The 17,600-nt window shown below is 46.2% G+C and overlaps 1 protein-coding gene across 3 annotated transcripts in view; it reads left to right on the top strand.

Moving 5' to 3' along the window:
* LOC138651364 (excitatory amino acid transporter 1-like) overlaps window positions 1–17,600 on the top strand; it is a 273,291-nt gene that overhangs the window by 215,301 nt on the left and 40,390 nt on the right. For 2 of the 3 annotated variants that reach the window (XM_069741505.1, XM_069741495.1), the window contains exons 6-7: window positions 5,520–5,854; window positions 14,409–14,642. In XM_069741505.1, the coding sequence (XP_069597606.1) occupies window positions 5,520–5,854; window positions 14,409–14,642 (569 nt within the window). Of the gene's footprint in view, window positions 1–5,519; window positions 5,859–14,408; window positions 14,643–17,600 lie in introns of those variants that run through there. The other variant, XM_069741514.1, reaches the window with a different exon arrangement.

A 17,600-nucleotide genomic window follows, 5' to 3' on the forward strand; every position in this document is an offset into this window, starting at 1 on the left:
TTTTTTGCTCGTTTTGATTTTGTGATTTCATACCTTCCGGGCTCTAAAAATGTGAAGGCGGATGCTCTGTCTAGGAGTTTTGTGCCCGACTCTCCGGGGTTATCTGAGCCGGCGAGTATCCTCAAGGAAGGAGTCATTGTGTCTGCCATCTCCCCTGATTTGCGGAGAGTGTTGCAGAAATTTCAGGCTAATAAACCTGATCGTTGTCCGGCCGAGAAACTGTTCGTCCCTGATAGGTGGACTAGTAAAGTTATCTCTGAACTTCATTGTTCGGTGCTGGCCGGTCATCCAGGAATCTTTGGTACCAGGGAGTTGGTTGCTAGATCCTTTTGGTGGCCGTCTCTGTCGCGGGATGTGCGTGCTTTTGTGCAGTCCTGTGGAATTTGTGCTAGGGCTAAGCCCTGCTGTTCACGTGCCAGTGGGTTGCTTTTGCCCTTGCCGGTCCCGAAGAGGCCTTGGACACATATTTCGATGGATTTCATTTCTGACCTTCCCGTTTCTCAAAAGATGTCTGTCATTTGGGTGGTCTGTGATCGCTTTTCTAAAATGGTCCATCTGGTGCCCTTGGTTAAATTGCCTTCCTCCTCTGATTTGGTGCCTTTGTTCTTCCAGCATGTGGTTCGTTTACATGGCATTCCTGAGAATATTGTTTCTGACAGAGGTTCCCAGTTTGTCTCAAGGTTCTGGCGAGCCTTTTGTGGTAGGATGGGCATTGACCTATCTTTTTCCTCGGCCTTCCATCCTCAGACTAATGGCCAGACCGAACGAACCAATCAGACCTTGGAAACATATCTGAGATGTTTTGTTTCCGCTGACCAGGATGATTGGGTGTCATTTTTGCCGTTGGCTGAGTTCGCCCTTAATAATCGGGCCAGCTCGGCTACCTTGGTCTCTCCATTTTTCTGCAATTCTGGGTTCCATCCTCGTTTCTCTTCAGGACAGGTTGAGTCTTCGGACTGTCCTGGTGTGGATTATGTGGTGGACAGGTTGCAGCAGATCTGGACTCAGGTAGTGGACAATTTGACCTTGTCCCAGGAGAAGGCTCAGCTTTTCGCTAATCGCAGACGCCGTGTGGGACCCCGACTTCGTGTTGGGGATCTGGTTTGGTTATCTTCTCGTCATATACCTATGAAGGTTTCCTCTCCTAAATTTAAACCTCATTTTATTGGTCCGTATAGGATTTCTGAGATTCTCAATCCGGTGTCTTTTCGTCTGACCCTCCCAGACTCCTTTTCCATACATAATGTATTCCATAGGTCGTTGTTGAGGAGATACGTGGCACCTATGGTTCCATCTGTGGAGCCTCCTGCCCCTGTTTTGGTGGAGGGGGAATTGGAGTATATTGTGGAGAAGATTTTGGATTCTCGTGTCTCTAGACGGAAACTCCAGTATCTGGTCAAATGGAAGGGTTATGCTCAGGAAGATAATTCCTGGGTTTTTGCCTCTGATGTCCATGCCCCAGATCTTGTTCGTGCCTTTCATGTGGCTCATCCTGGTCGGCCTGGGGGTTCTGGTGAGGGTTCGGTGACCCCTCCTCAAGGGGGGGGTACTGTTGTGAATTCTGTGGTCACAAGTGGTATTGCAGTCTCTGGGCGTCCTCCCTCAGGTGTTTTGGTGAGCTCGTTGGCTGCCTTGCTATTTAGCTCCACCTGAGTCTGTCTTCCTTGCTCCTTGTCAATGTTCCAGTGTTGGATCTGAGCTACTGCATCTTTCCTTGGGCCTGCTGCTCTGCTAGATAAGTGCTTCTAGTTTGTTTTCTGTTTTTTCTGTCCAGCTTGTTATTATCTTTTGCTGGAAGCTCTGAGAAGCAAAGGGGTGCACCGCCGTGCTGTTAGTTCGGCACGGTGGGTCTTTTTTGCCCCTTTGCGTGGTTTTCGTTTTAGGGTTTTTTGTAGACTGCATAGTTCTCTTTGCTATCCTCGCTCTGTCTAGAATATCGGGCCTCACTTTGCTGAATCTATTTCATTCCTACGTTTGTCTTTTCATCTTGCTAACAGTCATTATATGTGGGGGCTGCCTATTCCTTTGGGGTATTTCTCTGAGGTAAGTCAGGCTTGTATTTCTATCTTCAGGCTAGTCAGCTCCTCAGGCAGTGCCGAGTTGCATAGGTAGTGATAGGCGCAATCCACTGCTGCTTCCAGTTGTGTGAGGACAGTTCAGGTACTGCAGTCTACAGAGATTCCACGTCTCAGAGCTCGTCCTATTGTTTTGGGTTTTTGCCAGATCTCTGTATGTGCGCTGATTACTGCACGCTGTGTTGCCTGATTGCCAGCCATAACACTGTCCCTATCGTGGCGACCCCTACGGCAGGTGTCCCTGACTCAGGATCTTCGGGTTCTGCACCCGGAATGCTTTTTACCCTGAGAGGGTTAACTCTGGTCTCCCAGAGGGACCAGAACAACGGCAAGTCTCTACCCATCACAGTCCCATACTGAAGAGTTTTTACCACTCCCACCACATGTTTTATCTCTCCACATGGGGTGGAGAACGTGACCTCCGCAGTCGGGTACTCTCGGAGGTCCCCATGTATGCACATCACCCCCACCTTTCGTCCATTAGGACTGTCCCCAGCAACCAGGGACCCGTGTACCAGGGTCACCAACCTCCCCGAGTCCAAGAGAGCATCCGTCTGGTACCCGTTAACGAGCACTCTGCACAGCTGAGGTTCGGTACCGGCAGGGTCTGTAGTGGCAATGCAGACTGGCTGGGCATACATAGACACGCGGCGGGTATACACGCAGTCCATGGGTTCTGTTGTTAGGGGGCAATTAGCAACCACATGTCCAGGTTCTTGGCACCGCCAACACGTAATGACTGTGGCACGAGGTAACCTTGGAGCCAGTTTAGGGGACACAGGTCTGTGGTCACTCTCTTTCCGAGACAACCCCCCAGCACGGACTCGGTCCGGTCTTGTCCCAGTGGAGGGCCGTGGACTTTTCTCAGACTCCTGAGCTGGCGGAGCCTTACGTGACAGCCGAAGCGGAGCAGTGTCCCGTATAAAGTCCTGGGTGGCCTTATATCGCTCTATCAGACCTACAACCTGGTCTAGGGTACCCGGGTCCCCTTGACCCACCCAACGCTGTATGGCTGCTGGCAGAGCCCTCACCAGTCGGTCGACCACCACCATCTCCACTATCTGACTTGTGGATAAAGTCTCAGGTTGGAGCCACCGTTTCACAAGCTGCAATAAGTCAAAAATCTGAGACCGGGCAGGCTGGGCTTCCACAAAAGTCCAAGAAAACACCCGTTGAGCTCTCACATAAGTATTAACCCCCAGTCGGACAAGGATCTCACCTTTTAGCTTGGAATAGTCCTGGGCATCCTCCCGACTGAGGTCAAAGTACGGCTTTAGCGCATCACCCCTCAAGAACGGAGCCACAACTTCAGCCCACTGTGCTGCTGGCAGATTCTCCCGTTCTGCCGTGCGCTCATAGACGGTGAGGAAAGCTTCCACGTCATCTTCCGGACTCAATTTCCTCAAAGCGGAGCGGACCTTGTCACGGGCATCGCGAAGTTTCGGGGTCGGTGCTGGAGGTGCCTCTCGCAGGGCTGTAATTTGCTGCAGCAACAGATTATTAGTTTGTTGCTGTTGTTGCTGTGTGAGGACTAGCTGCCTCAGGATCTCCTCCATTTTGTCTGTAGGCCTGAGTTGCAATGTAGCAGGCTTAATAACAGACATGCAAATGGCGTTGGGGTATGCCTTAATTCACACTGCCCGCATTCTCCACCAAATGTGATGTAGCAATGTCCTTGCTGTGCAGTGAATAGGCAGTGACCCATATAAAGTTCAAATAAAGTCTTGTTTATTCCACAGCATACTCACAAACCGGAAAAGAAAGCAAACAAGTCCTTCGGTATGCAGCCGGGAAAAATAACAACAGTCCACAATCCGCTGCCGTGAGCGTATTACACCCCCGTGTACGCTGGGGTGTCTGGCTTTTCAGGCTCTGCCTGGCCCGTGTTTCTCCACACGGAAAGAGTTCTGCACAAGCCTCCTGCTAGGTCTGACTCCCAGACCAGACTGACACACCCAAACTCTCTTGCAGGGTTTTTTTTTCTATCCTCCAGATTCTATGGCCATGGGCCACTATAAGATCTGGGCTGGAGGAAACGGACCGGCCCCACTACCATCCTGCAGTCCATTTCAAAATAAAAGCCCATACCGGGTTTTCCTGAATAATTTCTGGGACAAATAACTTGACCCAGTTCACACTCACTTTTATTCTGCCCTGTGTCTCACAGGCAACCTGCTGTGAGCACAGGGCACTCCAGCGGATCTAATATGCTTCTAAGCACATCCTGGGGGACACATAGCGACCCTCGCATATGACACCGGTCACTGCCTCACAATATTTATACATTTATATTTACTGTAGTAAACACTTACTACTATATATACTATACTATATACAGTATATTTTTACTGTCCCTAATCTAACAACAACCGGATGCCATTCAGTGATGTGCATCACTGACCAGCGCTCAGTGACTGTAGGATGCATTCACGGATGTGGTGCAAAAAGGGGATAAAAAAAGTTATGGTCAAAAGCAAGCACAGGTGCTGATCAGTGATGTGCAGCGGCTATAGGACGCACGCACGGAGGCGTGCAAAGGGGGAGCGAGAAAAATGAGCTATGGGAAAAAAAGTCCTGGAAAAAGCGAACACTTGTACCGATCAGTGATTTCTGTAATTCATTTGCACTTGGCGGCTGCAGGACTCACAAACAAGTAAAAAAATGTCAAAGAAACGAGTGATCAAGTACTGATCAGCGCTCGGCGGCAGAAGGGTGGGATGTGGAAGGGTTAGGGGAGATGGAGAAGGGTAAAGCAGCAGAGAAAGGGAGAGTGAGGGATTAGAATGGATTACGGAAAAGTCAGGGATCCAGAACGGATGGCACAGGCTTGAAAACACCTGTGGCACCACAAGGCTCAGCAGAGCACAGCAGAACGACACAATGATCACTTTGCAACATATCCAAGCCGGAATGAGGAAGTGCACAGCTGTCATTGTGGTGTCAGATCACATCTCTGCACTCTGATTGGTGCGATTAACTTCATTGCACCAATCAATGCTGAGCCTGCTTACGCTGGCGTTGCTAGGCTCCAGCCTATGACCGATGCTGTTACAACACTGATTATAGGATGGTCATCAGTATTTCAGACTCTTTAAATGCCTGAAATGGTGAAGTCGCTATGATTGACTGTTAAGAATTGAACAGCCAATCATAGCGATCGTAATTGCGAGGGGGGATTTGAAACCACCCATGATGACGATCCCAGGTGCCCTGCTGTTAGAAACAGCAGGCACCTTAATGTGATCACTCCCACTGTGGTTGCTGTGCCACATTTTAGCCATTACGTACCCAGTACATCCAAGATTGGGAATTCACTCCCTTCCATGATGTACTGGGTACGTCCAAGGTCAGGAAGAGGTTAAATATCTGCTATGACAATATTGTAATTAAACATTAATCCTTGTTGTTGCTAATTTGTAATAAATAATATCTTTTTCCATGCAGTACAAGACACAATATCACACAAAAGTTTACAAAATACCCGCTCCAGCTGACCAGAACATTACAGTACCAACAGAACTGCCCACTGACGCAGTCAACATCAGTGACATAGTGGAGAACGTGACTCGGGCAATGGGAAGACTTCAGGAGATGATGGAGATAGAGGAAGTGGTTCCTGCAGCCGGTTCTGCAAATGGCGTCAATGCTTTGGGCCTTGTAGTCTTTTCCATGTGCTTTGGACTGGTGATTGGAAACATGAAGGAACAAGGAAGAGCGCTCAAGGAATTCTTTGATTGTCTTAATGAAGCCATCATGAGGCTGGTGGCAATCATAATATGGTAAGGCTAATGTAACATGTGGAACTTGTTGATATGAGCTAGGGAATGTTTCTTAGAGACAACAGTGAAGCTGATGTACAAATTGCAAGTGAGATTCCTGCAAGCATTTCCATATTTTATCTAAGAAACTTAGCAGTAATGACCAGAAGATCTTAATTCAGAGCTACTGTATACTGAAAATTTCTGAGCGTAATGATGGCAAATACCATGATTTCTTTCCACTATGATAGTCGTAAATCTTCCAATTATTGTAGTAGTTGTCATCTAAGCTCCCATAATGCACTTTCCTCATAAAAGGTGGTAGGCTGAAATCTAAATTTCCTATAAAAATATGGCACCTATATCAGTCCTGTTGTGCTTTTTATTCTATTCAAAAAATGGTTGCAGAATGTACAACTCCACTCTGCGCAGTTTGATGCTCTCCTATACATCATACACTACTCAAAAATTTAAAGGGAATACTTAAACAATTCCAAGTAAATCAAATTTCTGTGAAATCAAACTGTCCACTTAGGAAGCAACACTGCTTGACAATCAATTTCACATGCTGTTGTGCAAATTGAATAGACAACAGATGGAAATTATTGGCAATTATCAGGACACACTGCAGGTGGGGACCACAGACCACATCTCAATACCAATGCTTTCTGGTTGATGTTTTGGTCACTTTTGAATGTTGGTTGTGCTTTCACACTCGTGGTAGCATGAGACAGACTCTACAACCCACACAAGTGGCCCAGGTAGTGCAGCTCATTGCGGATGGCACATCAATGCGAGCTGTGGAAAGAAGGTTTGTTGTTTCTGTCAGCATAGTGTCCAGAGGCTGGAGGCGCTACCAGAAGACAGGCCAGTAAACCAAGAGACTTGGAGGGGGCCGTAGGAGGGAACAAACCAGCAGCAGGATCGCTACCTTAGCTTTTGTGCAAGGAGGAACAGGAGGAGCACTGCCAGAGCCATGCAAAATTACCTCCAGCAGGCCACAAATGTGCATGTGTCTGCACAAATGGTTAGAAACCGACTCTATGAGGATGGTTCGAATGCCCAACGTCCACAGATGGGGATTGTGCTCACAGCCCAACACCGTGCAGGATGCTTGGCATTTGCCACAGAACACCAGGATTGGTAAATTCGCCACTGGTGCCCTGTGCTTTTCACAGATAAAAGCAGGTTCACACTGAGCACATGTGACAGAGTCTGGAGATGCCGTGGAGAGCCATCTGCTGCCTGCAACATCCATCCGGTTTGGCAGTGGGTCAGTAATTTCTTTGGAGGGCCGCACAGCCCTCCATGTGCTCGTCAGAGGTAGTCTGACTGCAAGTAGGTACTGAGATGAGATCCTCAGACCCCTTGTGAGACCATATGCTGGTGCGGTTGGCCCTGGGTTCCTCCTAATGCAGGACAATGCCAGACCTCATGTGGCTGGAGTGTGTCAGCAGTTCCTGCAATATGAAGGCATTGAAGCTATGGACTAGCCCGTCCGTTCCCCAAACCTGAATCCGATTAAACACAACTGGGACATCATGTCTCGCACCATTCACCAACGTCACGTTGCACTACACTGTCCAAGAGTTGGCGGATGCTTTAGTCCAAGTCTGGGAGATCCCTCAGGAGACCATCTGCTGCCTCATCAGAAGCATGCCCAGGCATTGTAGGGAGATCATACAGGCATGTGGACGCCACACACACTACTGAGCATCATTTCCTTGTCTTGAGGTATTTCCACTGAAGTTGGATCAGCCTATATCTTCATTTTCCACTTTGATTTTGAGCATCATTCCAACTCCAGACCAACGTGGGATATTGGTTGTGATTTACATTGATCATTTTTAGGTTTTATTGTTCTCAACACATTCCACTAAGTAATAAATAAAGATTTACAACTGGAATATTTCATTCAGTGATATCTAGGATGTGGGATTTTAGTGTTCCCTTTATTTTTTGAGCAGTGTATAATGCCACTTCACTGTATTGTACCCCCCACACAGTATACTGACCCCTTAATAGCCCCTAAACTGATGGCTCCAACACTGTATAGTGGCTCCAACACTGTATGGTTGCCCCCACACTGTACAAAGACCCCGCATTATCTCCCCCACTGTATGACGGCTGTCACTGTAATCCCCTCACTGTATGATGGCCCCCTAAATAGCTTCCATATAGTATAATGTACCCCATAGTCCTCCACATAGTATACTGTACTTCTCATAGACCTCTATATAGTATCATGCACATTCCATAGGCCTCTATGGTATAATGCACTCCCCATATGTCTATATAGTATAATGCACCTCCCATAGGCCTCTATATTGTATAATGCATTCCCCATAGGCCTCTATATCGTATAATGCATTCCCCATAGGCCTCTATAGTATAATTCACTCCTGATAGGCCTTTATATAGTATTATGCACCCCCCATATGCTTCTACCTCTATATAGTATAATGCACCCTCCATAGGCCTCAATATAGTACACTGCACTCCCCGTTGGCCTCTATATAGATTAATTCACTCCCCATAGGCCCCTGTATAGTATAATGCACTCCCCATATGCCTCTATAAAGTTTAATGCATTCCCCAGTGGCCACTTTATATTATAATGCACTTCCCATAGGCCTTTATATAGTATAACACACTCCCTATAGGCATCTACAGTATATATAGTATAATGCACTATATATATATATATATATATATATATATATATATATATATATATATATATATATATATATATATATATATGTATATATATATACATGTATATATATCTATATATATAATTGTCTAAGGGTTTTTCCGTCTGTCTGTCTGTCTGTCCTGGAAATCCCTGCTCTCTGATTGGTCGAGGCCGCCAGGCCTCGACCAATCAGAGACCGGCACAGCATCGACGTAGAAATCCCGCGTCTCTGATTGGTCGAGGCCGCCAGGCCTCGACCAATCAGCAACGGGCACAGCGACGATGATGTCATAAAGGACGTAGAAATCCCGCGTCTGATTGGTCGAGGCCAGGATTGGCCTCGACCAATCAGCAACGGGCACAGTGACGATGATGTCATAATGGTTGCCATGGCGACAATGTCATAAAGGTTGCCTCAACCAATCAGTGACGGGCACAGTCTGCCGCGAATTCTGGAATCATCATTGTCCATATATTACAGGGACATGCATATTCTAGAATACCCGATGCGTTCGAATCGGGCCACAATCTAGTATATATATATATATAATCTAGAGAGAGAGAGATATATAGAGGGAGAGATAGTGTAACGCACTCCCCTTAACAAAAATACTATACTCACCTTCCCTCCTCGTTCCACTGCTGTTCTGAGCGGGCGCCATGTACTGATGTCATCAGTCTCCTCTGAGTGTTTTACTCATCAGAATAATCTCCTACAGCAGCTTATCTCCATAGTTAGCGAGACACAAGTGCTGAATAGTGATGAGCGGGGTGCTTGGGTATGCTCGTTATTCCATCAAGTATCACGGGTGCTTGAGCACCATGCTCAAGCCCCTGTTCCATATTCTTCACGGCCTGGTAGGCAGCCAATAATCATGTGGGAATTGCCTGACATACACGGTAATGAAGTAGCCATGTTGGCTACTGGAATTACTCTGATTGTCCGGCTGCATTGTTTCAGGGGGTCTTATAAGAGACCTAGGGCCGCAATGCTCTGTACACTATCCTCAGGGTAGTTCAGGGAGAGTTATAGGAGGGAGAACTTACTTTAGAGCAAGCATATAAGCAGTGTGTAATATTGCTACTGCTGTACCTGTATACCGCTGCTGCATCCTTAAAAGAAAAGTCTTTTTTCAGGGCTACATGTTTTCTTTTCTCTAGTAAAACCTCTGTTACCTGCATTCAGTTGAAGTGTAGTTTTGGATTACAAGCATATAGGTAGGGTTTAATATTACTATTGTAGTGCTTGTATACCGCTGCTGCACCAGTAAAAGAAATATGCTTTTCAGGGCTACATATTTTCCTTTCTCTAGTAAAACTGTCCTTACATGTATTCAGTGGAGGGATAGTTTTGGACTACAGGCATATAGGCTAGGTTTAATATTGCTGTTGTATTACTTGTATGTCTCTGCTTCACCATTAAAAGAAAAGTTCTTTCAGGGTTTCATACTGTCCTTTAGTATAACCACTGTTACCTGCATTCAAGTGGATAAGGGATAGTTTTTGGATTAGAGGCATAAAGGCAGGGTTTAATATTGCTATTGCAGTACTTGTATAGGTATACTGCTGCAGCAACCTAAAAGTAAAAGTTTTTTTTCCATATTAATACTGTAAAGTTTGTAGAAATATAAATATATACCTAATTTAAAATGTTCAAGGCGTGTGGTAAGGATGGTGAAGTGGATGTGCTGCTGATGGTGCACACAGAGGCTGAGGCGGTGGGCCAGGTGAAACTATGCCTACTGTGGTAGCAAAAGAAACACGCTCAACCACGAGACCTAGTTTCATGTCCCACTTTGCATGGGGGCATGGGACACCACTCTTGAAGCCAGAACAACATGAACATGTGGTCGGTTGGATGGCAGATAATGCATCCAGTATGCTTCCCAGCACCACCCTGTCTTCCACACGGTCCAGTCTCACTAGCCAAGAGTTTGGACCACGTAATCCTCACCCTGATTCTCCTTCTTCCCACCATGGCAAGTCCAAGGAATCAAGTGATCCCACACTCGAACAATCCGAAGAACTCTTTACATTTCCATTTACTGGATCTGACTTCTCACCCTGCATGTTGCAAAAGGGACATGAGGAGAACAGGAGACTGTATGGAGTGATGTCCAAATATTTGAGCAGCCACAGTCAGAAGACGATGGTGGGGAATGGTAATTAGGGTCTCAAGATGTAGATGAAAAGACACAGTTGCCAACAATTGATGTTGTTCAGTCAACAAGTCAGGAGGCCCATAGTGTGGAAATGAAAGATGAGGAGGTGGACGTTGAAGCCATAGACCCAACCTGGGAAGTTGCCATGCAGAGCAAGGCCAGCAGTGTAGAGGGGGAGGGATCCACAGCACCGCAACAGGCAGGAAGAAGCAGTGGGGTGGCCAGATGGAGAACTCAGGCTACTGTTCCCCAGAGCACCTACACACGTTAAGTTCCCTGGCCAAGGGTTAGGTGTTCCTCAGTCTGGCACTTTTTTTTTTTAAACAAAGTGTGGACAATAAAAGAATTGTCAATTGCAACCTGTGAGCATCCATGGTCTAGCGACGGATGTCGCCCATACACACAGCACTGGCTGCTTTATTTCTTCTCCCACACTTTGTTTCCCGACACACGTGTATCTACTATATAATTGTCTAAGGGTCACTTCCGTCTGTCTGTCTGTCACGGTTATTCATTCACTGATTGGTCTCGGCAGCTGCCTGTCATGGCTGCCGCGACCAATCAGCGACGGGCACAGTCCGGAAGAAAATAGCCGCTCCTTCCTCCCCGCAGTCAGTGCCCGGCATCCGCATACTCCCCTCCGGTCAGCGCTCACACAGGGAACATGGCAGCGTTGACCGTGGTGTAACGCACTCAGTTACCGCCGCTATTAACCCTGTGTGACCACCTTTTTACTATTCATGCTGCCTATGCAGCATGAAAAGTAAAAATATCTAATGTTAAAAATAATTTAAAAAAAATAAAAAAGTTACATACTCACCCTCCGGTGACCCCCCCCCGGATCAGGAACCGGCCTTTCCCGCTCCGCGCGACGCCCCGGTGACCACTGCATGCATTGCGGTCTCGCGAGATGATGACGTACGGTCTCGCGAGACCGTTACGTCATCATCTCGCGAGACCGCAATGCAACCAGGAGGAGGATGGCGCCGCTGCTGCTGCTCCTGTTGTTCTGTGCAGGGAGCCTCCTCGCTGCCGGGTGTCCGCAGGCTGTGAGCCCAGAGCGGAGCCTGGTGTGGGGGCCGGGGCTGCAGGCAGACATCACCCTGCCCGTCCGACACTTCCACATCCAGGCTGTGAGCGGTGCCGGCTGGAACTTCACCTCCTCCCCAGGTAACCACGTGACCGCGGCTAATCATCAATGATCCCAGACAGACGGGAGCGGCGGCCACACAGCCCCGTCCTCTGACGTCACCGCCCCACCATTAACCCCTTAGACTCCTTATCTACTATATGTGACTGGGCAATATACTACTTAGCTGGGTAATATACTATGTGACTGGGCAATATAGTACGCGAACTACGTGGCTGGGCAATATGCTACGTAGCTGGGCAATATACTATATCACTGGGCAATATAGTACGTGAACTACGTGGCTGGGCAATATACTACGTGGCTGGGCAATATACTACGTGGCTGGGCAATATACTACGTGGTTGGGCAATATACTACGTGGACATACATATTTTAGAATACCCAATGAGTTAGAATCGGGCCACCATCTAGTGTTTGATAAACGTCTTTACTGACCAAAAAGTCACTTATGACACACAATATCTATAAGAACTTCTATAATATTCTAATTTTATTCATTATACTCACTTCGGAGTGCCGGATTCTTCTTAGAGCCTCTATATTACGAATTTGGATCCTGTCCGGGCACCTTATCCTGACCGGGAGTGCCGTATTTCCTCTCTGACAATTGCAACCGGCGTCATACCCAAATCAGCATTGGCTTGACCAGCATGCTTTGGCACTTGTCATCAAAGACTAGGTGTGCCGAACTCTTCGGTCCACAATTGTTGTCTGTTGGTGACACCATTGCCTTTTCCACTATGCTAAGTGTTTGCCAATTCCCTGATACAGGCGTTGATGCCTTGTGCCCTACACCTGTCATTACACATTCGTAAGCACGATCATTAACCATGTCCAATGCCTTGTCCCAGTGCAGTGTTCAGCTGTCCCTGCTCAAGGCATTGGAACGCAAAAGAAAATGCCCAGCCACCCATGGGTCCAAACACTAAATAACACATTTCCAGACTGCTTGCCCTGGAAATGTAGGCTCGTGGACACTGAGGTCTTGCACAACCTCATGGGGAAATCTCTCGGTACTTGATCCCCAGCCGCCACTAATTTTCCTGGTGTACTGTCTCCACCTTACACCAGCACGTGTTCCACAGCATCACCCTTGACCTGACCAGTGCAGTTACTGAGAAGGCCCACTTAATGACACACGTAGACAAGTCACCCAAACACAACAGCCTCATAGACATATATGATGTTGTCTAGTTTGGGTTCAGATACCCATGGCCAGTCTGTGCACCACAGTCTGTATTCAGTCTGCGACAACAGATGCATGAATCGGGCCTTAGCTGAATCATCTTTTCATATGCTTCATACAACTGTTACAATAAGTGTCTAAAAAATGTCGCACATATTCTGGCTCAACTTGATATAACTTCTGGTAAGGTATAGTTAGAGAATCTGGTGCAGAGTTGAAAAACATAAGGAATAGCTTTGTCATTAGAAAATACAAGTATTTACTAAAATTAATGGTGTAATTAAAACTACAATTATCACAGAAAAAAAGCCTTTGAACAAGGGGAGGAAAAATTCTAAGTGCAAATACCAAAAAATGTCTGGGTACTGTGATGCAGTGACCCCTGTTACAGCTAGGGGGCACTGCATGTTCTCCTCAAAATACACACGGAGGCGTATTGAGGCCATGGGAATGCATAGCAGTTGCAGGCATAACTATGATGGTGAGATAACATCTGGCATTATTGCAAATGGCCGGTATGTGTCCCGGAGGAGATTCTCTGCGCTGTAAGCCTGAAGTAATGTTGTTCTGGGACCTGTAGTTCCACAAGTGTTTGTAGCTTTAAACGGAGATTTACAGGGTTTGTCAGAGTGCTGGGCGGGACTGACTAAGCACACACACCTTCCACCTATAGGGGTGGTTACAACTACATAATGTGACAATGGTTTGGGTCACATGTTCAGTGTGTATGAACCTGAATGGTTAGAGTGTAAGGTCCCGGATGGCCTGTGTGTTGGAATGTCCTGGAGTTGACTGGATTCCTGGAAGCACATGGTGAGGCCATGGACTGATGGCCTGTGTGTTGGAAGTTCCTTGGACTGGACTTCCTGAATAGCGCACGGAGAGGCCGTATCTGCAGAGCCTGTGATGGCTACTGTGTTGGTGAAGCTACCGTTTCTTCTGTGGGTCTGGACTATCTGAAGTGCCCTGATCACAAGGACGGTGATCCCAGTTAGGCAGCTTCCCTGGGAACCAGGACTGACAGGACTCAGTGTGGAGCAGGAGCTCCTGTAAGGTAACTCCAGACAAAGGGTGTTACTGGCAGAGAAGTATCTGCCATTGGAACAGACTGTCGGTGACTATTATGTTCCATTGATTTATATAGTGAACTGTTCAGTGTGCGGTTTGAGTCTAAATAAACCGGAATAGACTGTTTATGTGAGAAACCGTTCCTGAGTGCTTTAATCCCGTTACCAAGCGAGTGCCCCCCAACACACCCAGGGAGCGCTATCTCACAGTACGTAAAGAGTTAAAGCATTAAAAATACCTAAGTCTATTATAAATTATTATATCCAAAATGTATAATAACATGCAATGTATTCTTTAACTGTTCACAGGTATGCTCCAATTGGAATTCTGTTTCTGATCTCAGGAAAAATCCTTGAAATGGACGATCTATTAGTTATGGGGGGACAGCTTGGAATGTACACAATCACTGTCATAATAGGACTTCTCATCCACGCTTTGGTTGTACTTCCATTGTTATTTTTCATTGTTACTCGGAAGAACCCCTGGCCATTCATTGGTGGGTTACTACAGGCTCTAATCACTGCATTGGGAACGTCATCAAGGTACGTAATGGAAACAAAATAAGACATGTCAGAACCATATGCTAATCTATTGCTAGATTTAATTGTATAGGGCCTAAATTATCTTAATATATTTTTCAATTTACTGAAAATTTTCATAAATAGTTGTTCCGAAACAGTCTCTTCATGACGTATAGAACACACTGTACATACAATAGTGGAAATAAGTATTTGATACACCGCCCATTTTTGCCATTTTTCCCACCTACAAAGAATGGAGAGGTCTATAATTTTTATCGTAGGTACACTTCAACTGTGAGACAGAATCTTAAGAAGAAAAAAAATTGAGAAGATCACATTTTTGATTCTTACATAATTAATTTGCATTTTATTGAATTAAATAAATATTTGATACGATAGAAAAACGGGACTTAATATTTTTTTTACAGAAAGTTTTGTTTGCAATTACAGAGGTCAGACATTTCCTGTAGTTAATGACCAAGTTTGCACACACTCCTCCATACAGATCTTCAGATCTTTCAGGTTTCGGGGCTGTCACTGGGTAACATTGATTTTTCAGTGCCCTCTAAAGATTTTCTATTGGGTTCAGGTCTGGAGACTGGCTAGGCCACTCCAGGATCTTGAAATGCTTCCTACGAAGCCACTTGTTAGTTGCCCTGGCTGTATGTTTCGGGTCATTGGCATGCTGGAAGACCCAGCCACAACCCATCTTCAATGCTCTTACTGAGGGAAGGAGATTGTTGTCCAAATTCTCACAATACTTGACCCCATCCATCCTCCCTTCAATACAGTGCAGTCATCCTGTCCCATTTTCAGAAAAGCACCCCCAAAGTATGAGGTTTCATCCACTATGCTCCATGGTTGAGACGGTGTTCTTTGGGTTGTACTCATCCTTCTTCTTCCTCCATACAAGATGAGTGGAGTTTATACCAAAAAGTTGTATTTTAATTTCATCTGACCACATGACCTTCTCCCATGCCTCCTCTGGATATTCAGATGGTGTGAGAAGTGAGACCTTGCGTGCCCTGCAGGAAGAGTGACAGTCATCTTGAGTTTCCTCAATTTTCTAATAATTGTGCCAACAGTTGTTGCCTTCCCACCAATCTATCTAATTGCCTATTGTCTTGTAGCCCATTCCAACATTGTGCAGGTCTACAGTTTTGTCCCTGGTGTCTTTAGACAGCCCTTTGATCTTGCACATGGTGGAGAAGTTGGAGTGTTACTGTGTGTGTGTGTGTGTGTGTGTGTGTGTGTGTGTGTGGACAGGTGTCTTTTATACAGGTAGCAAGTGCAAAAAGATGCAATTACTGTAGCTAATGAGTGCCGAGGGCTTCTTAAACCCTTTACCCCCAAGTCTGTTTTCACCTTTATGACAAGGCCAAATTGTACAATTCTGACCAGTGTCACTTTGTGGTAATAACTCTGGAATGCTTCAATGGATCCCATTGATTCTGAGATTCTTTGTTTGTTTTTTGTCAAATTGTGCTTCACGACAGTGCTAAAATTTGTTCGATATGACTTGTGAAAAAATCAGACATTTGGTGAAAATTCAAAAACATTTTCTATTTTCAAACTTTACATTTTTATGCTTTTAAACCACACAAAATGGTTAATAAATATTTCCCACATGTCTACTTTTTATATAAGCACAATTTTAATAGTTGACCAGTGATTCACATTTTTCCAACAAAATTTACAAAACTATTTTTCCAAGGACATCCCTCATGACCGCAGTAGTCCTAGAAGGTAGTCCTACTCATCCTCTAGTGACAGGAAACACACAAGAGGTTAAAATCCCCCCAAAAAACTTACCCTCTGTGTTTTTCCTGTCCCTAGTAGGACAGAGCACAGAGAGAAACTTTACCTGGGAGCTCAGGGGGATCGGAGGGAAGTTGTTTCTTCCCTTCACACTGTCAAGAATCTCCAGGCTGATACCTCATTGGGCGGGGGTCCCTCAGCCCAGTCGGTAGAGCGCGTTTTGCCTCCCAACTTCACCGCTTCCCTATGCGGAGGGCTCTCGCCAAGGTGCAGCTGCCGGCCAAACTTCTGGGTCACACACACGTGTGCGTTCTAATGTGGAACGCATTTCCTGCCCAGGATGCCTTCTGATGAGGCGCGTGCATTCCAGCCTAGAACACCTTTCTGGTTTACAGGGATAGTGTGTATCAGGACAGCGCATTGTGCGCTTCACCATGGAACACAAAGAAATGCTATGGGGGAAGTATGAAGCCCACTTGGACAAGGTAAAACCCTATAAAAGAGTGCTGTCAGAGGGTGTGTGTGCACAATCTGAAAAATGGATTCTAAGCCTTCTTGCTCAGAAGCACCAGCCGACCAGTCACTGGGCAGTGTAAGTAACCCCCATAGCGACCTTAATCTATTGTCATGAGGGTGAACCTTATAGCTAAAAGAACGCAATATTCCTATCTTTTAAATAGAAAATTGAAAAAAGTAAAGCATTCTGGATGGAGCGCTGATGACAGAGGCCACCGGAGCACAGGTTAGGGATTTAAAATCTTTAATCACAACGCGTTTCAACAGCCAATCGCTGTCTTCTTCAGGTGACCATGAATAAAAAGGTTAAAAAAAAGGTTAGGTTGGCGTTGTGATTAAAGATTTTAAATCCCTAACCTGTGCTCCGGTGGCCTCTGTCATCAGCGCTCCATCCAGAATGCTTTACTTTTTTCAATTTGCATTACTGCTCCCTCCTTGAGGGATCACCGTGGAAGCTGCAGCTGACAAGCCAAATTGCCCTTTGCTGTTCCAGGACCTTCTACCACGTGAACGGCAGGTCCTTAATCACGTGGGAAGCAGTACTCAGAGTCTCCTGCACGCCGGCACATCTGCAGACTTCAGTCACCCATCATCATTCTGTTCCTTCCGGATACCACTGTGCCGAGGTCTGGGAGCTGCCGTTCATCTGCCCCACAGGACTGGGAATACTTCTGAGCCACTCCACATTGTTATGCTTGTCCAGCA

This window comes from Ranitomeya imitator, chromosome 1 (genome assembly GCF_032444005.1).
Source record: "Ranitomeya imitator isolate aRanImi1 chromosome 1, aRanImi1.pri, whole genome shotgun sequence".
NCBI lineage: Eukaryota > Metazoa > Chordata > Amphibia > Anura > Dendrobatidae > Ranitomeya > Ranitomeya imitator.